A 23,829-nucleotide genomic window follows, 5' to 3' on the forward strand; every position below is an offset into this window, starting at 1 on the left:
TTGATGCAGTCTCATCTGTCTACTAACACACTCTTCGCATACTCCCCCAGCTTTTTAGGTGGCTCCCAGCAGACACCCGAAGGACCGTCACGCAGTCCCTCATCACCAGCAGACAGGACTATGGAAACATGCTCTATGTAGGAATTACAGCATGCCTCCTGGAGAGACTCCGGACAATATAGAACTCGGCTGCAAGACTTATACTCGACCACCCAAGAAGGACCCAACTCACACCCTAGCTCAAAAAAATATATGGGCTCCCAATTCAGAAGAGATGCCAGTTCAAGATGCTGACCCACACCTAAAAGGCCCTGCACAACGAAGGCTGAGCATACATCAATAAACCACTGACGTTCCACCAACTGACCAGATGCCTCTGATCAGCTGCCCTCTCCCTTACAAATATGCCATGGATCTGTCGAGCCAACAGTGGAGGACGCTTCTTCTCGCAGTTGGCAGTCAAGGCTTGGAACAACCTCCCCATGCACCTCAGGACCCCACCGTCACTCCAGGGATTCAGAAGAGAACTAAAGACCTGGATGTTCAAATGATCATTCCTCCACAGAGAAACATACAGCTCCAGTGCCTCAAGACCCACACAGGTAATTTGACATGCTCTATAAATGTCTGATTGATTGATTGACCTACGTCAAGATGTCAATTACCCCTTCTTCATCTCAGTGCAAGTGTCCCCTTATATATTATAACATCCAATGTCAGAACAACTTGTGAAATACTGAACATATCTGTCTGTGATGGTAATTTGGTAGGGATAGTCAGTTCAGGAACGTCCAAGGAAAAGATGTTTGCAAATCAAAATTTCCTTACATGAACTACTGTGTTTGTTGACATAGATTAACTTTGCTTGTGCAAAGTTTATGTGTCCTCTTAACTTCTTTGAGTCACATTTAATATGTGAAATCATTCATTTTCCCTTGTTATTCCTTTTTAGGATCCTTCACCATGTCATCTTCATTTGGACATTTCAAAGTTATGACCTTTGCAGTGATGTTTTACTGTTGGAAAGTACAAGAGAACATGGGTTGATCCTGGGACTTTGGAAGGATAGATCTTGTACAGAGACAACTTGCACTGTGATTGAATTGAGGTTCTTGAGATTGTCTCAGACCTGTTTTGTGTTAGATACTGCCACCAAGGCAATATGTGCTGCTTAACTTGTTCTAACCACATGTATATGTCAAGCCATAGCATACTGGTCTCCCTTCAGATTGGCTAAATCTTCAATTTGTGTTCAGTGTAGGAACCTGTTGATATGTCTCCTCATAGTTGAAAGACCTTTTTTAGCACACCACTGAATGGTGGTTGTGACATCGCACCAGATACTGCCAGATTGTCCTGAAATGGTCATGTGGCCTCAAGTTTTGTTACTGCCATGATGTAGACTATTGGTGTTATTGATGTAGGGTTTGTTTGGTGATGTCAAGATTCTAGAGTGTCAGTTTCTAAATGGCACAGACTGTTTGGGTTCTGCATGGTTTGTGAAAAGCATATTTAATTTTGTTACAGACTTGTTACCTACAAATGTATGACACCAATACATTCAGATTTCATAGTTTCTTTTCTAATTTTTTTTACGTGTGAAACACATTACCAAGTTGGTATCTCTTGTTTGTTGTAGTATTATATTGTTTCACAGATTAAAAAAATTATGTTGTACAGAGGACATAGAAAGGAATTACCACAATAAATACAACACTATTCTTTGACTTTGTTTTATGTGCATTTATTTTAAAGAAAAAAATAAGTGTAATATATTTGAAACCAGAATGAAAAAGAGCGAGAACAAAAAACTAAAGTTCGTCATGGTGGATGAAGCTATATTTGTTGAGCACAAATTGTTTGGAGTCCAATGTATCAAATGCAACTGTCCTCAAAAAAGGTAAGTGCATTCATGAATTAGTCCACAAAGTGAATGGTAGACACACACAGGAGGAAATTAGGTTTGGTATCTCATGGAAGTGGTAGTGGAGGTCTTGCCATCCTCTCCTGGTGGTCGGGATGAAGGTCTAATCCCTGGAAGAGGGGGGGCACAGGTCAAGGACTGGGGTGGGTGGACCCGTTTCCTGTTGTGGCAGGGCCTTCCTGTCTGTGGCTGAGGAAGATGTATTTTGTCCTGATGATGAGGGACCACAGACAGGGGTAGATGGTGCAGGAAAAGCCCTGCACAGGTGATGATAAATGTCAAACTTCACCCCAGTCAAGAAGCACAAATTGGAGTTTTGATTCTGCAGCTTAAGAACGTGCTTCCTGTTCTCCTGCTTAAGGTCCTGGATCTCTGTTAGTACCTGGCCCATCACGTCTTGTGACTGTTGTAGTGCTCCGAAGAATTGGTCAAATGTGGTCTAGGTGACAATGATGCCAGTGGCCTCACTTTGCTGGCCCACTGATTCGCTATCATGACTCCTACCCCACTACCTTGTGTCCTTGAGGCAGTGTGGCCCATCCCAATGGGTCCTGGCACAACTGGAGGTGGTGGTGTTGCTCAACAGTCCACAAGCCTGTGGGGGAAGGTACAGGATGGGACTTGTGTTCCTCTGAACATAAGAAGTAGAGGTATCAATAGTCTGAGTTGCTTTAGCAGCTGGGGTGGGAGGTGTAGGAGTGGCCTGAGTGTGACTCACTGGGGCTGTCAGCCCCGACAGTCCAGAGGGACCAGTCATCCCTCCTCATCTGGACATTTAGGAGTGGTGTCCTCACTGTAGGCTTAATCCTGGTCTGGAGCGAGGGTGTCTTCGGTTGCAGACAGTGGTCCACTGGCCCTGAAGCAACCTAATAAAAGAAAACTTATAATTAATGGGATGTTTAGGCCTTTGTGTGATTTAACGTTTTACTCATGCAGGTTAGATGCCCAATTAAGTAACAATAATGGAGAGATGTCCTGAACTGTAAAATGTTATTTAGAAAGTGTACATCACGTGTCAGACATGCAACTAAACACAGTAGAGAGGAGATTTGAGAGCTGAGCCATTTCAAGTCCTAGCAGCATTAAAAACAAACCATGGTACAACCTATTAGATTAAATGGCATTGGTCAACCTATGAACACTGCAAAGTAAATTATGTATCAATAATACTTATGATCAGCATGCCACAGAACATGTTTGAAAACCTTTGATTACACAAACTATGATTTATGCAGGCAAGTATGTCAATTCAGTGGAGTAACAAAAAGGTGACAACATACTGGACCAATGCAGCAAATGAAATCTTAATACATACCATGAAACGATGACTGACAACTACATAATGCTTTGACTTTTGTGCATATGTGGAAGGAAAGAGAGGTTGGCAACATCACATTGCACTATTGTTTTGTAGAGACTAAAGCAGGGATTCATGGTAGTTGTAGTCATTTGTAAAAACAGCAGTGGAATGGCGAAGGAGCATGGTCTGAAATGGAGTGTGTTTTATAGTGTGTTATGCAGGTGTTCACAGTTGTCCAATATATATCAGGTGTGGGCTGCTAACATCCATCTAATAGTCACAGCCATAGTACAATGCTGCATGCATGCCACAACGAACTCCTACACTCATGGGATTGCCGCTGGTACACCGCCAGCTCAACTGTGTTATCTAATTATGATCACCGTAATGCCACCGTCCTGACGACGACGGAGTGCTACTTGCCTTTACTGGAGTCCGCCATGTTGGTTGCGGGATACAGCTACACATTAACCACAGTGTATGGGGAGATAACAACAATTATTTAGTGGTGTGGTAAATGCGGACTGTTGTTTCATGAGTTGTATTATCTGTAATACAATCCACCCAAGTAAGTACTGCCATTTGGTTCAAATAAACATTGACAATGCCTTGATGGAGGCTGCTAATGGATTATCTTTACTCTGATTGACTAGTCCTCCCTTGATTACATACGTCTTTGCATGTGCCAATGAGAGTCAAGTTTGATAGATTTTCATGGTAAGTTTCAAGGAGATTCATCAAGCAGGGCCTGAGTAAAAGGGGGGTCAAAAAAGTGTTTCCCTTGTTAATTCCTATAGGGTCTTTAGACACTACTACAGCCAGAACAAATGAACAGAATTACACCAGATTTGTCAGGAAGCTAGATCTTGGAGTGCTTTTTGTTATTTGGTGTAAATCTGTTCAGCTGTTTTGGAGTTAGTAAAGGAAAAATAAATATAGATATCTGGGTGGAGCCCAAGCACAGGTCACATTGGCTGCCAGCACTTCAACCAATATACTTGATACTACCCCATTGTAATACATTGTAGTGAATGGCAGGTTTGGAGGGCTACAAAAAGGAAACCGTATAAAGATTCAAAACAGATTTTAATTATAATATAAATCATTTGTTAATGGTGCCATACTGATTTTAGGAATTGTGGTGTGTTCTAAGGTGATTTTACCCTGTGAAAAAGCCTTCTGCTGGGATTTCATGAATCATGTTTGAGAGAAATATGATTTCTCATGATTTTCCTGTAGTGATTTTGGAAGGTTCTCCAGAAGGTAAAATGAGAGCGTTTTTTCCGTAAATTCACACTATCTTTCTCAGCCATATGTGAATGAAATCTGACATTCTCAGAATAATATGTACTTCCAACAGAAGCAGCCTATCAATTAATTCCCTTGTGTTGTACTGCATCCTCCCAGAGTGTTCTAAAGAACAGCTAGAGCATTAACAGACTTCTTATACCAAAAGTGTGGCACACATTAAGACTTCTTGATTACATCAAACTGGTCAAACTTCAAGCATTTTATTCAGAAAGCAGCATAATGAGGGGTTTATATTGCCATATAAATTATGGTTAGTGCTGTAGAAAGAAAAATTAGGACGCGTTTTAAGTGAGTCTTCAAATATCTTCCTCTTCTAGATCATTAAAATATTCTGCCATGCAGACTGAAACATGGACTTTCAACAACAGCAGCAGACTGCCAGTTTTCTCCCTGGTGAACAGCAAATTTACTAGAGTGCTCTAATGAGTAACTACAGTGTTAACATTCGGAATTTATGACAAAAGCATTGGACATCTGAATGCCATCTTGATGAAATCGAAGTGGAAAAGTGAAAGCATTTTCTACCGAGGAAACTGCAGTAAATGAGGAAATTAGGGAGCTTCATATCAAATAAGTCTCCCAAGATGGCCATCAGAGATAAAAGAGCCCAAATATAGCCCAAATACCACCCATATGCAGCCCAAGTATAGCCCAATGACAAAAGTGTGCAAAACACTTCATTGTTTTGTTTTGTGTAGTGTTATATAGCCCAGTCAGGTGTGCCACACTTTTGTAACAAATAAAGAATGTTAGCAATCTAGTTGATTAGAATACTGTGGGGCCACAGAGGTCAAAGGTCAGTCTCAGATAATTGAGAGCAGGGTGGAGGGTACCTAGGCAGGAAGTTGACCATGCTGTGCAGGCAGAAGGGGCAGTGGCAGCACAACTGCCCATGGAAGGCAGTGGAAAGGCAACAAACCAACAAGCAAAAGAGGCTGTGGAAATACACCAGACCATTCACGGCAGAAGGAAGAGGCAGTGGCAGAACAACCATACATGCCAACAGACCTGATTCAGGCAGGAGACTCCCGATGTTTTTAAGCTCAAAAGGGCTTTATTTTATCTGTCTCCTGCCTAAAATCTCCTCTTTTTCAATGTAAGTCAATGGAGAAAATAATTCCCCAGTTTTTTTTCTCCCAAATCTCTTGCTTACCAAGTTAAAAATGTTGACAAGGAAAGTACTTTGGATCACGAAGGCCAGGAGGAATGGGGTAGGGACATGGACTCAGATTAGAGAGGGCAGGATGGAAATGACAGCGACACCAAACTGACCTTCCAGGGCAGGCGTCAGAGGTTGTAGCAGCACAATACACCACACACAGGGTAGGCAGGACGGTAATACAGCACAACGGACCATGAAAAACCACACGGACAATAGAGAGGAGAGGTAAAGAGGCAAGGGCAGCAAGCTGACCATGCTGGACAGACAGGAGGGACAGTTGCAGCATAACGGACCATGAAAGGAAGGAGGGAGGGTTCAGGGACATGACAACAGACCGGGCAAGGCAAGAGGAAAGGGATAAGGGCCTCCACATGGAAAACAGAGAACAGGGGTAAGGGGCAGGACAGGAGCTGCAAGCTGACCATTGAGGACAGGCAGGATGGGCACTGGAAGCACAACACTCCATGGAGGGCACCCATGAGACTATAATGCCATACACACACACAAGGGAGGGAAGGTAGAAGGAGGTCAGAGGCAGCTAGATGGCCACACCCGGCAGATGAGAGAGGCTGTGGCAGCATAGAAGACCATGTATGGCAAGTGGAGTGTTAGTGGCTGCACAACAGCCATGGTGGCAAAAAGGTGAGGGGGCAGGGCCATGCACAAAGGACCATAGAGGACAGAAGTAATGGGTAGGGGCTACACACAGACACAAGAGGGCTGGGGAAGAGGCTTCACAATAGACCTCACAGGACATGCAGGCAGAGCAGTTGAAGCACAACAGAGCATAGAGGGCAGAAGAGAGTGGGAAAAAAATGGACCATGAGGGGCAGGAGGAAGGGGATAGGGGCATGGAACTGGCACAGGCAGGGTGGACGAAGCAGGGACAGGCAGCAGCCATCTGATCATGGTACGCAGGTGGGAGGTGCAGTGGCAGCTCAACAGAACACTCATAGTAGATAGGAGGGTCTGTGGCAGGTACATGTAAAATGATGGGCAAAAAGGAGGGAGCAAGGGTATCCACATGGGGAGCAGGGGGAAGGAAGGGGCAGCAAGGTAAACACAGAGGCTAAGCAGGATGGCAATGATGGGGTATTGAATTGGGCAAAGGAGGGCAGGAGGAGTGGGCAAGGATTTCCAGCTAAATGAATGGCAGTGGCATCCCATCAGACCATGCAGGGGAGGAGGGAGGGGGCTGATGCATGGACTTGGACAACAGAAGGTAGAGAAGAGGTGGATGGGGCAGCAAGCTAACTGTTCAGAGCAGGCAGGAAAGACAGTGACAGAACAACGGCCACACAGGACTTTGAAGAGAGAGCAGGGCCATGTATGGCTATTGTAATTTTATTTATCGTTTAAAAAAAAAAAAAGTAGAAGTCACTGAAAAAAACAAAGGTTACAGGGACATTATAGTTCAGATTTTACACACACAAAACCAAAGAAATTCAACTGTTATAGTTGTGTTCTAAGGGCACAATAGCTCATCCCCTCACCATGCACTGCTAATTACCCCAGATATTATATCGCTCATGACAATGTCTATGACATCATTGAAAATATCACTGAAACATCCACAGTAAAATAATTGATGAGAACACTGTGCATGGCGAGATCATGAGTTATAGTTTAGCACTGGTGTTATTGTGCTCTCATTAAAACATGGTAGAATTGGCATATTTAATTTATTACAGGTCCCTAGTAAAGTGGTATTACCTGTGCCCTGTGAGTGTAAATTAAATGCTACTCATGGAGCTGCAGCACCGATTGTGCCACCCACTTAAAGAGCACTTTAAACATGCCTCAGGCCTGCCATTGCAGCCTCTGTGTGTGCAGTTGTAAACTGCTATTTTGATCTGGCAAAGTAAGCCTTTTTCTAGGCCCAAGCATTCCATTCTAATACAAAATATGTCACCCCTAGAGTATGCCCCGGACAGCCAGAGGGTGGGTTGCAATGTATTTAAAAAGTAGGACATGTACTTTAAATTTTTACATATCCTGATATTGAAAAACTCTTACATTGTTTTTCACTACTGCAAGGCCTACCTCTCTCATAGGATAACATTATAGTTACTTATTGCATTTCATGAGTGTCATTTCCAAATGGGAAAAAAGTAACCAGTTCATGTCTAGTGTCTCTGGAATTGTAATGTAAAATCCTAATTTAAGAGGAAGTCAGGTTTCTACTTACAATTTTGAAAATGCCACTTTTAGAAAGTTTACATTTTCTTTCCTTAGACATTTGGTGCCTTCAGTCTGTCTCTGGGTCACATGCCTCGGTGTAGTTGGCAGTTGGGCTTTGTGTATTTGTCTTAGACAGCCACGCACAATAGAAGCTTAGGTGGGACTGGATGGACCATCACTATCAGGATAGGAGGGAGAACCTGGGCCCAGCCTCAGTTACACCTGAATAGGCTGTATCCTGTCTCCACACAAAGGGCTGCTTTCCCCCTATAGTTAGTCTGGCGCCGGAGCACTGGGAGGGCAGGACATCTTCGCACATTTAAAGGCATGACTCTGAAGATTCTACGCACTTCAAAGGCACTACTTGATATAAATACTATACCTCAGACACCAACTTTTCAGTACTCATCTGGACTTGTATATAATCTGCCAGAAAGAAGGACTGTTGTGCAGCTGAAAGGACTACCACTCTGCTGGAGTGCTGCTCTGAAGAACTGCTGCCCTGCTGACCTGCTGGCTGATGCCCTCTTGTCTGAGCGAGAAGGACTGAAACCACCATCTCTTAAACCCAGAACCCAGAGGGACTCCAAGGGAAGTTGTCTGGCCTCCTGATCTGAAGCTTCAGGGACACAACTGGCATTCAACCACCTTGCGCTTGCAACTGGACTCTGGCATCTGTAAGTCTACCCTGCCTATTTGTGCCATCCCATCCTGGACCCTTGGAAGTAAGGGTGCTTAAGGTGCTTTGCCAGCCTCTGTCGATCCAGTGGAACCAACGCATCTCCTCTCTTGTGCGGTGCAAACCCCAGATTGGGTTTGTCACAAAAACCTGCATCACCTTTGCAGCCTCATCAGAACCGTCGCTGCGCATCGTATCCTTGGCACAGGCCCTCACATCCCACATTGATGACTCGATGATGAGGCTGGACTCTGCATCACAGCCTCGCAGCTCCTTGGAACCGATGTATCGTCCAGACTGTGTAATGTACTCTCTACGCTGGACTTCACATCACAAGCTTTGTCGATGGGATTCTAGACAACAATGCAGGCCCTTACATCACAGCCTCGCCTCGCCTTGAAACAGACAAATCTCTTCTGCTGCTCGACACTTCTTCAACATGGATCCTTGCAACGCTCTGCAAATCAGGATTTAAGGTACTTTGCTCAATGTCCCTAACTAGTTCCCAGCAGCCGTCCTGTGCTCCATTGCGTGCAGCCTGAACATGTGATTTTGTCCTGGTTTGGTGCAGCTAGATACAGTTGGTGCATTGCACATTTTAGCACTACTTTCACTAAAAATCTTTAAAATGGCATATCTCCGGTTCTACTGAGTGGATTGTTGTTGATTTGGTCTTGTTTTGTTTATTAAAAATTGTTCTGTTTTATAAATTGGTGTGGGATTCTTTTTTGTGGTGTTTTCACTGTATTACTGTTTGACGTTTTGCACAAATACTTTACATATTGCTCCAGATTAATCCTGACTGGTCTGTGCCAAACCACCAGAGGGTTGAGCACAAATTAATTTAGAGTTAGCTTGTGCCTCACCCTGACAAGAATTGTCATCCCTGCTTTAGCAGGGCCCAAACCCCAGTCAACCATCAACCCAGTGTCTAACTGTCCATATAATGCATTACTTTAAAAGTCGCTTCAGAGCTAATACTACATGTTCATGTAGGCTGGCCATTGTTGTCCTTCCTCCCAATGTGATCTCGCCTGAAAAGATCTTGGATCCTCTATCTCCTGGTCTGGGTAGCTGATTCGTTCAATGTAGGACCGTCTGACCCCTAGGCTGTAATTAATGGTCAATCTATGTAGCTCACCAGCTTGCTAGATGCATTCAGAATGAAACTTCACCGCTGTGTTGGAGAGGATTGCTAAGATCCATGGGACCTAACCACAGGCACAGTGAGAAAAGCATTGAAGGCATTTCAGAAGTAGGTAAGCAGGCACAACAGAGCATGTCATGAAAGAATCACTATTATCCCACCAGTATCAACTGTATGTGAAGCTTCGTCATGGGTCTCAAAGAAGCCAGCAGGGGAACAGTAATGTGGGGCAGGTATTTTCCAGTGAAATTTCCTAAAAAAGAGCCATAAGGATATTGTTCATAGAGCCTGAGCTCTGTTAGAAAGTTGTCATCTTCCTGACCACCTTTAGCTCCTCCTCTATTAAATATGATTTTTTTTTATCTTGAAGTACAATACGGCACCCGTAGGTCCATTTATTGAATAGCATTGTTTAAAAGATAATGACAAAAAATAACAAACATATTAGACCTGTCAGCTCTTGGCCTGGTTTCCTTTGTACGTTTTTGCTTTGACATCCTGTTTCTCTCCCATAGGATAACATGGGGATTGCTGTGAAATATCTTTTAAGTGCAATTTCCCATTGGGAGCAGATAGAGATTTGGAGTTTGGGGTCTCTGAACTCACAATTTAAAAATACTTCTTTTGATTAAGTTGTTTTTTAGATTGTATATTTTAGAAAGTGGGTATTTTCTTGCTTACCCATTCTGTGCCTCTGCCTGGCTGCGGAATACACATCTGGGTCATGATGACAGTTGGGCTATTTGTGAATGCACTCTAGACAGTCACGCAAAAGGAGCTGAGGTGTGCCCTGCATATCCTGATGGGTCTTCCTGGGCTAGAGTGGTGGGAGGAGCTGACACTTGCACCTGAATAGGGCTGTGTGCCCTTACACACTGCAGTATTCCAACCCCCTGCAGTGTGTCTGGGACCATGGCAGGAAAGGCATGGTCTTGTGCACTACAAAGACTTTCTTTTGAAGTTTGCCTACTTCAAAGGCAGAAATCAATATAAGTATTAGACCCAAACCCCAGACTTTCAGAACACTTCTGGACTGAGGACATTCTGCCAGTGAGAAGAGCTGGATGCTGGAGGAGGACCTGCCACTCTGCCTCTTGCTTTGCTGTGCTGGCCTGCTGCTGCTACTTCTGCCCTGGGAGTGAAAGGACTGCACTTTGCTTTCTGCATCCTGCTTTCAAGGTTCTCCAATGGCTTGAACTGAGCTTGCCTCCTGTTAGAAGTCTCAGGGACATCAAAGACTTCATCTACCAGCAGCTGGACATTCTTGCTGAGAGGCCTGACTTGCCAAGTGGTGCAAATTCCAGTCCTTGGGCCCTTTGAAGTGAGTTCTGGTGAAACCAAGAAGAAACCAAGTGCATCGACTTCACAGCGACTTCGAAACCGGCTCTTCTGTCTGACTGTGCCGCTGCCTGCACCAGAAGCTGTAGTCTCCATTGAGTTCAACGGCTGTGACCGACGCCACACGCCTGATGCTGCCGCGGTGCCTCTGAAGTCCCGCCATGGCATGAGTCCTGAGTGCCGTGTCCCCGACGTCCAGGTCACCTGACTCTGACTGTACCGTATCACCTGTGGCCCGTGGTGTGATCACGACACCGTAAAGTCGACGCCGCAATTCTTGACCTGCTGGATTCATCGACCCCGCCTGATCATAAGGAACCGACACCGCACCTCCGATGCTGCATCACCTCCCCTGCAACCGTAAGAAACCAACACCTCACCTCCTCTGCCTCACAGTAAGGAACTGATGCCGCACTTCCCCGGTAGCACTAAGGAACTGACACCACGCCGGCTCCAGTGACGCCTCACCTCCCTGACTCTGTGCAACGTCTTTGTTTCAACATTTTCAAAGTACTGTTCCTGAAGGTTCTTGCAACACAATGACCAACCCGCACTTCCTTGCGAGTGGCATCGGACTGTTGGGAACGACTCTGCCAATGAGTGCCAGTTGGAGCTATTGTGTTTCTAAACGCTATACTGAAGTTAAATATTTGAAAATGTGTATCTTGTGTATGTTGGATTTTTGGCATTCTGGTCTTGTTTTATTCAGACAAATATTGTCCATTTTTCTAAACTGGTGTAGAGTACTTTTGTTGTGTTTTCACTGTGTTACTGTGTGTGTGTGTGTGTGTGTGTCCAAATACTTTACACATTGCCTTTGAAATAAGCCTGACTGCTTGAGCCAAGGTACCAAGGGGGTAAGCAGGGATTATCTTAGCTGTGTGGCATCCTTACCCTGACTAGAGTGAGGGCCCCTACTTGGATAGGGTGCAAACCACTGCAAACAGGAGAACTCATTCCTAACAAAATATAGAAATGCCCTTGATCACCTAATGGTTTTAACATTTTTTGGGGCACAGTTGCGATCTGTGATACAGCCTTCACACTTGAAAATGTAAGGTCATTGAATATGCACAGGGTGTTGTTGAAAAACAGAACAGTTCCTCAAGCAACTACTAACATGTAAAGCTTTGCTTGTTCTAAATAAAATGCTGCATGAATTGTTTTTTTCATCAATGTAGCATACGTTACAGTAAACAGGTTAAGCGCGCACTAGCACATATTTTATACACGTAACAATGTGCAAACTGTATTTCCTATTGTGAAACCGCAAATTCAGATTCACGCTTACAAGAGTATTAGTACACACTACACACGCGAGTTTGTCATCATCAATTTTTGTTCTAGCAAAAAAAAAACACATTTACGCTGATATTGTAAGAACACAATTTTTTGTGAGTGTAATCATTAGTGACATATGACGTTTACTAAAGGCACCTACTTTTTAGTGTGCTTTCCTGATTACTCTAGTGTTAGCTCGTTTACGGCTGCTCTCCAGATAACCTGGCTGCAGGGCTTTCTTCTCCAGTTTGCTCACTGATGACACACTCCTAGCACAATCACACTACAAATACCGGAAAGATACACCTGATGCTTTGTGTCAGACCACAATACGCACTGTATTTTACCGAAGGGAAATTCTAGGCTGTGGCATGATCGAGTCAGCTTTTTCAGTCGCCACGTGAAGGCCAGTCACTCCCTCTGCTTCGATTCCCGTGGAGAGGATTTCGATTTTCGAGTGGACCAACCCGACTTTTTGCGAAACGAGTCTGCGGCTACCGGTTACAGCTGGCCAAGGCCAATGAAGCTTGTTTCATGGTAAGTGTCTACAGGACACGTATATTTTTATCAATAAATGCGGCGTGCTCTTTTTAGGCGGACAATGATGCACTTCTCGGTAGTTGTGAGGTATGTTTAGTTTGTGCTCGGGATTTTTGTAAACTGGAAATGAAGCCTGAAGTTTCAGGGAAGCCATGCGCAGTGTGACCACCTGTCCGTAAATTACACGGAGGGTCCCCAATTTCAGCCTGACGTCCGTTGATCTGACAACGGACAGCATTTGTCTGTGATTTCGATACTGTTACTTTTTACAGCTTTCTGGTTCATCATGCAGCTGACAGTTACATGACGCAGGCATTAGAACTGGCTATCAGTGCAGCGTCAAAGGTCAATCAGCACTGAAAGGAACAGAGATATATTTTAAAACAGCACAGTAACGTTGTAAGGCATTTGAAAAGCTCTAGCTTGTACTGTCTTTTTTGGGCTTTTATTATGGTTTTGCAATTTATTTATTTTACTGTTTTTCTATTATATAATATGGCACTATGGTTTTCACTTACATAGATTTTTATCTAACTTGAGCACCTTGATGTTTCAATTGCTTTTGTTTGAGGTGGATAGATGTTGGATTGATGAACGGATGGATGCACAGAGGGACAGATAGATGAGCAGGTAGATGAATTGATGAATGGCTGGAGAGTTTGGGCATGAATGGAGAATGTGTAAATGGGAGGATGGCTGAATAGATGGTTGCACTGACTGGGAGCATGGATTTCTCAGTGGATGGATCTTGGTAAATGGATGGGTAGGTAGATGAATGGATGGACATGGGTGCCATCCATAGGCGGATGGATGATTGGATGGGGCAGGTGCTTGGGTGGATGGATGGATGAATGAATATGGGTAAACAGTGTGGGTGTGTGGATCAGTGGATGGTTGGGTGACACTTGATGGGTGCAAAGATGGATAGATGGAAGAATGACTAGATGACTGGGTGCTTGGATGATAGACAGATCAGAGCGGATGGATCTGGGTTTAGTGGATGGATCCTGCAGGGTGCATGGATGGATAGATGGATGAATGATGGGTGATTGGATGGATTGATTGATGGATGGACGGATGGGTGAGTGCTCGGATGGATGGATCTGTGTAAATGGATACATCTTTGTGGTTCGATAGCTGGATGGACAGATGGGTGAATTCTGTTGGATGCATGTATGGATATACGGAAGGATGGATGAATGGGTGCTTGTTTGGATGGATAGATCTGGGTAAGTGGATAGATCTTTTGAGGGGTGGATGTATTGATCTTGCTGGGTACATGGATGGATAGATCAGTGAATAAATGGATGATGGGTGCTTGGATGGATGGACGTACAGTTGCATGGATGCAACTTGAGAGTGCATAGATGGATGATAGATGGAGCAGGGTGGATGGGTGGATATTGCTGGGTGCATGGATGGATTGATCGATGGGCAATGCATGCTTGGATGGATTGATGGATGGATGGCTCGATGGGTGTTTGAAAGGATGAATCTGTAAATTGATGGATCTTGGTGGGTGGATAGCTGGATGGACTGGCATGGGTTGACAGATGGATCTTAGCGGGTGCATGGATGGATATACAGAAGTATGGATTGATGGGTGCTTGGCTGGATGGGTAGATCTGGGTTAATGTATTGATGGATCCTGCTGAGTGCGTGGATGGATGACTGGATAGATGTGAACAAACTCTGCATTAATACTGTCCACATGCTGAACAATATATTAATATATTGTTCAAGCAATATATTGTGAATATATTAATAAGCCTTCTATGAACCGTGGTATTACATGAGGTTGAGGCCTCCTGGCTTGGACTTTAATTTAAACAAGCTGCTGATACCTATAGGAAAGTCTGTGCGCAACACCCAAAGTAGTTTCATAGATTTGGGGGCCTTTATTCAGGCACACAAACATGCTCTTTAGGCTTTTTGTGATACAATCCAAGTAAACAACTGACAGTGGTAAGGTAAAACCACAATGCTACCACATGGTTAAATAATTAAATGAGTTGTATGCCTAATGTGACACAACAGGAATAGGCCCACTTCTCTTCCTTATGAAATTCTCTTATTCCTGGCTCTGCATATTTCAGCTGCATCACATAGGAAGGCAGACCTTAGCTAAGACCCTATTGCCATTTAACGGCCACTAAATATTTTAAAAAAACTCAAATTAGCAAAGGAGAAGTGAAAGCCACCATCGACGGAGGCAACAGTTTGTATGCTGGCCTTGGATTGGCTTATGTGTCGGCCAGCAAATCCTAGTGCATACAGTATGCTATCTGCCCAACGACCTCATACATGCACACTAGTTGTATATTACTGGCTTCCTAGACTGACACTGGCTAATTGATGACCTCATTTTCTGGGATGCATTCCATTTGTTTTTGATCTTTGTTCTTCCAAAGAGCCAACCAACCTATGCAGTGATGACTAGATCTAGGCCTCAACCTAGACCTTCCCTGGCCAGACCAATGGGCAAGTGGTACGAACAACCCAGCTCCTGCCCTCTCTCCACAAGCACCACAATCAATGCACTGCCAGAGTTTGCCAAAGTGTGACATTCAGAATTCGACGCCAAGGACAGAAGTCTACATTGTGGGGAGAGTGCATGTGTCACCTATTGTGCGTGACATTGCCTGGCTGCCAGTTGAGAAGAGGATTAATTTTAAGGGACTGGCACTAGAGCACCTGCAGGCTTGTGAATAGACTGGAGATATACAATTCATTCTGAGAAGGCAAAACTCCCCATCCATGCCCGGATGTCAAACAGTTATAAAAACATTATAAATGATGCTGACAATGACTGTTATTACGGTTGTGACCTCTTCAGTGTGTGTAGAGAGTAAAGTCTCCATTGATTTGGTAAAGTTGTCAATGAACGTTAGTGATGACTGTCAGGCTTAGGGAACATTTTCAACAAAAACATGCTCATACGTTTAATTCATGATATGCGTTAGGGTTCTGCAAAAGTGAAATATGGACATAAAGTTGGAGTAATTTGGAAGGTGAAGCATCTAGAAATGACCAATTGTGCCTTTCGAAGGTGAACTTCTTCAAGTATAATCGTTCACAATAAAGGGGTAGTATCATCTGACAACTGCCCCTTAGGCCAGCTGTCTAATTTTGCTTAGCGTGCAGGTTTGCTATTTTTCTTATTCTTTAAGTAAGTCGAGTTACATGTGAATTTTTGCTATGTATTATACAAGCCAAAGACCGTAAGCCTATTTTGAGTTTTAGTTGTATCAGCAGTCTGTTTGTTCACTTTCACATTATTGAATCTAAGCTCACTTGACCGATTCGAATGTGTCCGTAAAATTGTCCTTTTGTCCTGAATTTTTGTCCTAAATTTTGACCCTTGGTCCTAAATTTTTAGAGTCACTGTCCAGAATTTGCCTGGCCATGAAGCGTTTTTACACTGTAATCGCTATTGATGCTACTGTGCATTAAGCTCCTCACTGTCCTTGCCACCACCGCGTTTTTCCTCACTGGTATTGGTTCTAAAATGTATGCAGACGAGAAAGATGTGGAATATGGAATTTACTGTGTAATATATTTGTTGGTGTAAAGTTAGGGTGACCACCTGGAATGGAGGCAAATTCTAGGCAGTGACTGTAAAAAATCAGGAGAAAGGGTCAACATTCAGGATAAAATGGACACATCTGAGTAGGTCAAGCAATAATATAATTGTAAGTAAATAGGCAACTGACACAAGTAGAAGACCAAGTGTATTGTCTTTGGTATGTATAATTCAAAGCACTATTGAACAAATATTAATGTGTAACTTGCCTTATTTAAAGATTGAAAAAATAGCAAACATGCACAGTCATGAAAATTTTACAGCCACCATAAAGGTCAGCTGTCACAAGAATCCGACCCCTTTTCATGAGTAATAGCACTAAAAGCAATGCTCTGTAAACTCATAAACATTACTACTATTACGACTTGATACAACAAAGAGGGAAAGAAAAGAAGAGGAAGTGGTGAGAGAGTTTTTCTGTGATTGTTTCTGACAAAACTACTGGGTGTTTCAGCCAACCTCCGGTCAGTGCTATTTTTTATACCCCTACCAGCCTAGAAAGACCTGTCTCGAGTGGTAGCTTCAAGGTCTTGTACTCAATGAAAACGCCAAAGTGCAGCATGACATAACATAAATAAGTACCGGCAAAGCCAATAGGTTTGATGCCCATGCTTGAGTGCTGTTAGTAGCAATAAATGACTGTGACAGTGTAAAACATGTAACAGAGGATTACCCTGCCACTGCAAGGATCCCAGGCTTGTCAGGTGCTCACCTGGATTGCATAACAAGAAGCCCAGAGAGCACAATATGTATGTAAAATCTCTCAATGCTTTGAAACTACCAATTGTATTTCTCATAGACCTTCCTAGAATCTATATGGGTAGCGGCAGCTTCTTTATATCAGAGTGCAAACCAGAAACTGTACACCTCTGGCTAATACAGCAATAGTAATCATGACTTACAGGCTCAACAGAATAATTAATAATACATTTTTAAACAGGTGCACAGTATGCATCAAACGTTTGTTCATATTGAGGTACTAGGAGATAACCATGCTGCTCAAACTCCACCTCCACTTCTAAATCTTAAAAGCACCAAGCAAGGCGGATTTTGACCATCTCTGACGTCCTATATGCAAAGCTATGATCTTTGTTGAATATCAGCCTTACCTGGTGAAGACTTACTGGATGGTGGCAGACTGAAAGTAAATATAAGGATCAGCTAGTAACAGACACTGACACTCACCCACAAAGTCTCTGGTGGATTTCATTCCGCTAACCTGCCCAAATTTGGACTTTGGCTGGACCAGAGATGAGGACAGTGTGTCTCTCTATGCAGTGTCCTTTTATTTCCTTGAATATCCTGCCTTGTCCACGAGCCACTCAAATGTTACATACATGCAGCAAATGTTTGGGTTTCATCGTTAATGTGGCCAAATCAGTGGTTTACACAATCAAGGGAGATACAGTGGTAATGCACTGGATCTCTGGCTTTAAAGTTGTGACCAATGGTTTTACTTGCCTTGAGGACTCAAGACAGAGTGGCAGGGATTCTTGGATCCACTGCTAGACAGTCTTGTTCAAGACTCCTTCTACTGGTTCCATTCTGGCTATCCTAGATGGGGTGAGCCCCCATAATCACAACTATGTCGCTCTACATAATTGTCCCCACTGCTTTGCGGTAACCTCTTTACATGACTCAATACTATGTTTAGTATATTAATAATCCCAGGTTTGCCATGAGTAAATGCATGAGGTCCCCATATGATTTAGACTTAGGTATGGTGGGACATGCTATCATACCACCCCTCCCAAATGGTGTTTACCAACGGCTGGTAATGTAGCCCCACCTCAGACCCGAGTGGTGGTTCATATGCGATTCACATACTCTGCACCTTTTACACATTGGTAACCCTCCAGTCTCTCGACACTAACTTCCAAGAAAATTTTAGTGTAGAATAGTACACTGCAGGCCATTAAATGGGATAGATGTCTCACAGGTGAAACTCCCCTGTGGATGTGCGTAGTATTAAAATAAGTGCAGTCCCTATCAGATTTCAGGGTCTAGAACATTAACTGCATCTCCAAATTAGGGTAGGTTGTGGTGGATAAAAATGTCTGCTCAGTTTCCAACCTACAATCAGGATTCCTGCTCCATAAATATCAATTCTCCAAGTACTTACAGCTTTAGCATGCCATCCTCAGATACCTGAAATAGATCAATGCCTTCCCAGAATAGAATTTATCCCACTAGAAGCCAAACTGCTGATGGGTGAAACGAGGACGCATAGAATGAAATAGATATACAACTCACTTATCCCTTTTCAATACTATGTGAAGCTTGAGAGGAGAACCATAGTCCACTTGATTAACAGGAGTGATGATACGTCGCAAGAGCTTCAAGGGAGGTGACAACTTTGGCCCAATTCAGATTGATCAAGTATAAGTACATACTTAATATGAAAAAAATCTCTGCAGCTTTCGATATGACTCCTCCATTTTATGCATAAAATATAATAATGTGGAAGTGGACATCCTGTACATGACATGGTTATACACCATGAGTCCTACCTTTTGGCTTAGTATGGCCCACACACTGTAGCAAGCACTAGGGAATTTTCTCAAGCTCACGCCAAAATCTACCCTGCTCAATATTATAAATATAATGATATATTCTGTCGAACACTGAAGAGAATAGATATACCATAGCAGAAGCGGTCCGACAGCCACAACAAGGCTGGCGGTCTTCGAACCACCAGTATCATTATGTGGCCCTAAGTGATCACACAAATAACTCTGAAATGGTCTGTACCCTATTTATATTTTTCAATTGGACTATTTTTAAAAATGTTAAAATTAATTGCTAGGGTCCTGATTAGGTCCCTGAAATAGTGATTAGAATTTAAAAGTCTTTACTATAGCTATGCCTTAAATAAAGTTTTCCAAAGTTTCCAAAAGTTTTTCTAAAGTTTTAAGAAGTTCCCAAGTATAGTAAGAAAAATATCTGATGCAGAGATCCAGGATAAGGTGCTCAACCTTACCCCTAGGATGGGAATGAAGTACCCAAGGCTAATGGCTCTCTGCAAAGGATATCAAATTCATACTGGTGCTGATACTACCATAGAAACTCCTAGGAGGCTTGTGGCAGAATATGAGCCTGAACCCTCAGTGGGTTAGGGTGAAACCTCAAAAAAAGAAAATCAAGAAAACTCTACTGAAGCTGTTTCAGAAGTAGGAGCCCCCTCAGAGGAGGACTTGGCTCTGGCAAGGTTGACCAAAGGATTGGATTTAGAAGCTCAACTTTTGGAGAGAGACTTTTAAAGAGAGTTGGGCCTAGGACCCATCTCTGGTGGCAGCCTACAAGTATCTAGGGAGAAAGTTCAGAAATCTTATCCACAAACAAATATCTCCAAATGCAAGCAGAAGTAATGGAGCCTCTGAGGGGGCCTTGGTAAACTACATAACTGCACTATACTCTGGCCATGCTATTGCACCAGCTATTTAGAACAGTCTTGGGTGCACAAGCCAGTCCACAAAACAGCAGCTGGCCCTCACCTCTATGGGGCAGGTTATTGAAATCATCATGGTAATGAGAAAGGATGGGACGCCAGGCCCAAGTGGCCTACCAGCAGGGATTTTAAATACACCCTGGAAAATTGGGCAACAATTCTTACCCCCTTTTTAATCATGCCTTCCTTTCCTCCAACATCCCAGGAGACCCCACAAAACCAGCCAACTATCGTCTGATTGCCTTGTTGGATTTAAAGGCCAAAGCCTATGTACACCTTCTTCTGAAGCAGCTAGAGGCCTGGGTTCAAGACAATTAAACCTTGCCATTCTTTCAGACAGGGTTTTGTGCCGCAGCTTCAACTGTAGATAACATCATCTCCCTAGCTGTCCTTACCCAGCAAGCTGCCTGTTGCAAACATTTACCACTCTTCTGTTGCTTCATAGATTATAATGCAGCATTTTATAAGGTAGACCGCCCCCACATTATGGAGAAAGCAAACAAAGTGGGCGATCCAACATAACCTCCTGCAAGCCATCATCTTGCTTTACTCAAACACATGGGTACGCATAAAAACTGGGCCACTTACTATTTCCCCAAAAAAATCCCACCCAAGGAGGTCTGAAGCAAAGCTTCATCCTTGCCCCCCTGCTGTTTAACTTGTACACTGCAGATCTGGGCAATGCACTGCTGAATTGCTGCCTGGCTCCTCCTCGCTTAGGCCACATGCCAGTGCACATCATTTAATATGCAGACAATATTGTGATATTGGACCACACTAGAAACAGAGTGCAGCAAGCTCTGAGTCACCTCCACAAATACAACGTCAAAAACGATCTAATTGTAAACCAGGATAAGCCGAAGGTGGTAACCTTTGGGTGGCATAGAAACAACAAACTGCTCTCATGGAGTCTGGAGCCACTGACAATTAAATCAGTACCAAAATACAACTACTTGGCGGTCTGGTTTTCGGACACTACAAAACCTACAGCCCATGTAGTCTCCATAAAGAAGAAAGCCATTGTGATTACATATGGTCTTGCTTGTCTTAATAGAAAACTAAAAAGTCCATATGCCTTACCAATTTTTAAAGTCATCAAGGCCACTCTTCTCCCCACCCTACGATACAGGCTCTTTTCTCCCCGGCACCTGTTCATCCACCTTGGAACTCACCCAGTCTTCAGGACTTAAAATGATGTTTCATCTACCCAGGTACTCGCTGAGGTCCCAAATTTGGCTAGAATTCAATTTGATGCATCAAGGGCTAACCTGCGAAGTGGATTTTATGAAATACTACCTATAGGTTCTGAAGACACCTGGGAATTCATTAAAGGCCTCCCAAAAGGGAACCTTCTAAGCCCGGGGAATCCATGGTTCGAGCACTTTCAGAAGGGCCTGAGAACGTTCTAAATTGTAGACTCTTGAAATTAACTCTATCTCTTTTTATGCATGGAAAACGATGATTAACCGACAGCTACGCCTTATTTCTTTCCAGCAAGATATCGCTTCTTTACACTCTGCAGATATCCTACTTCCTCTGAATTCCTCATCTTTGGTAGGGGTACCCCAACCCTACCTCGCCAACTCAATCAATAACCAGGCATGCAGCAACTTACTGACCACGAGACTCCTGGGGCTACCAATAATTGATTCAATCCAGTGAGGGCCTGCGCAGGACAAAGAGGGGCTTGCAGGCTGTGCAATTTCAACAAGAATCATGGCTGCATTTACTGTGCTGCTGCTCATCTCTAGATGCAAGTCGGAGGTCCCTATTGAAACCTATCTTCTTAGCAGAGGAGGTGGGTACTTGCGAGGAGGCCTCCTTGCTTTGCTTTTCCCAAATTAACAGAACCTCATTGGCCAGATGTACTAAATATGTGAAGGAGATTAGGGTCCTTCTGCATTCCCCAACAAAGATCAAAAATCTAATCAACTATAGTCAAAAACGTATCGCAGATTACTTCCCAAAAACTAACTGACTCCAAGACTGAATGAATCTGTCTGGCTCAGGGGTGGATCATCGCACACAGCACTTTAGTCTTGGTTTCGGCTCTCCCAGTGGCAGCATCTCTGCATAATAATCCTCACTTTATTCACATCTGTGCGCACCTCTATGACTCAGCCTGACTTTCCCCCATGTAATGGCTGCATGTTTGATTTCTTTGTCACTTTCTCAAATCATTTGTATGCCAGTCTTTTATCTTTTTAACAATGTTTTTTATGGTTTTTATTAACTAAACAATACATTTTGATTGATTGATTGATTGATAGGGAGAAAGAGAAGTACTTTAACCTAAAACTCCCCAAAAGAGTTGTCTCCCCTTTCACAGAAGGCAATGATATCATTAAATGGTTTTCCACCTATGAGAAAGCCAGCGTAGCCAGTGAAGTAGATAGGAAACATTGGGGCTCTCTATTGTGGGAACTATTCTCAGGTAAATGCAGGGATAGACTCCTGACATTGAATGAGGCATGTGCTAAGTCCGGTGACCTCATGAAGGATACCCTGATTAAGGGCTTTGGACTTACCACTGAAGAATACAGAATAACATTTAGGGAGACGTGAAAGTACTGGATAGAATGTGTGTATTTTTCAGTAATAATGCTGGGTGGCTGTTTAGAAGGTAACAGGGTGCAATATGTTGATGGGCTTTATAATGTAATTGTGAAAGAGCATCTTTTAAGTAACTGTTAAAACTACATCAGTTCCTGGTAGACCTAGGTCTACTTTCTCCTCTAGAGTTGGGAAAGAAGGCAGACTACTGGGTCAAGACAAGGGAAACTAAAACTACCACTGGTGGGGGAGACCAAAAGAAAGAGGTCAAAATCCCCTCCAAGGGAAAGGTGGGAACCAAAACAAAACAAAGAGTCTACATCAGGCCCCCAAAAACATGCTCAGGAGAGTGGGCCCTCAGACTCCTCACAGTCTAAGGGTGGGTACAAAGGTAGATAATTTGATGCCAACAAGGCTTTGTGCCAAGATTGCAAAACCAAAGGACTCCAAACTTGAGACCCTAGCTGTAAAAACAAAAAGAATGCAGTTGCAAATGTTCAGATGGGAACAAAATTGTGGCCTGACCATGTCAGTGAACCCACAGAGGCATCATTAGTCACAGAGAGAGGGGTAGACGTATCCTGTGTTGCGTGGCCTACTAACATGCAAAAATACAGGCAGCACCCTTTGATTAATGGGACTAAGTTAGAAGCCTTGAGGGACACTGTGCTAGTGTCACTATGGTGACCCAACCCCTGGTCCACTCAGATCTGATTGGGAAAACGTATCCTGTTACCATTGCTAACAATGTCACAAAGATCCATCCCATGGCAATAGTATCTTTTGACTGGGGAGTAGTAGTTGGACTGAAGGAATTGGATGTGTCTCCATCCATCCCTGTAGACTACTTGGAAATAACTTGGAGACGTCTCCCTGGGCTGAAGTAGAACTGAGGACCCATGCAGCCATGTTTGGGCTCCCAGAATGGGGTTGTGTCAAAACAAGGGCATAAAAAAGGCAAGAAGACTCCGGGACCAACTTCTGAACAGACCACAAGTCAGAAGCCCTCTTCCCAGGATGAAGACATGTTAACCCCAGAGGGAACTGAGACTGAAGAGCTTCTCCTTACCACCCAGAGCTCTTGGGTCCAGGGGGGCCCTCTATGGAGGATTTGTGCCAGGGACAATAAAACTGTCCAACGTTTGAAAGCCTGAGGCAGTAAACTGCACAGGAAGAACAGGGTAATGTCAGTGGTACCCAAGGGCCTATTAGGAGGATAAACTCCTATTCACTGAGGCCAGAGACCTTAAGCCTGGTACAACCAGAAGGGTGGTAGTGCCACAGCAGTACAAAGAGTTTCTTCTCTCTCTAGCCCATGACATTCCCCTGGCTGGGTACATGAGCCAAAACAAATCCTAGAGCAGGTTAGTGAATCATTTTTA

At 43.6% G+C, this 23,829-nt stretch overlaps 1 protein-coding gene across 1 annotated transcript in view; it reads left to right on the top strand.

Moving 5' to 3' along the window:
• Positions 1–409: 409 nt before the first annotated feature.
• The window catches only part of RNF180 (ring finger protein 180), a 260,729-nt gene continuing 237,309 nt past the window's right edge, over positions 410–23,829 (top strand). The window contains exons 1-4 of the mRNA XM_069235930.1: positions 410–602; positions 1,756–1,900; positions 4,853–4,928; positions 12,918–12,950. Of these exons, the coding sequence (XP_069092031.1) occupies positions 410–602; positions 1,756–1,900; positions 4,853–4,928; positions 12,918–12,950 (447 nt within the window). The remainder of the gene's footprint in view (positions 603–1,755; positions 1,901–4,852; positions 4,929–12,917; positions 12,951–23,829) is intronic.

The sequence above is a fragment of the Pleurodeles waltl genome, chromosome 1_1 (assembly GCF_031143425.1).
Source record: "Pleurodeles waltl isolate 20211129_DDA chromosome 1_1, aPleWal1.hap1.20221129, whole genome shotgun sequence".
Classification (NCBI taxonomy): Eukaryota; Metazoa; Chordata; class Amphibia; order Caudata; family Salamandridae; genus Pleurodeles; species Pleurodeles waltl.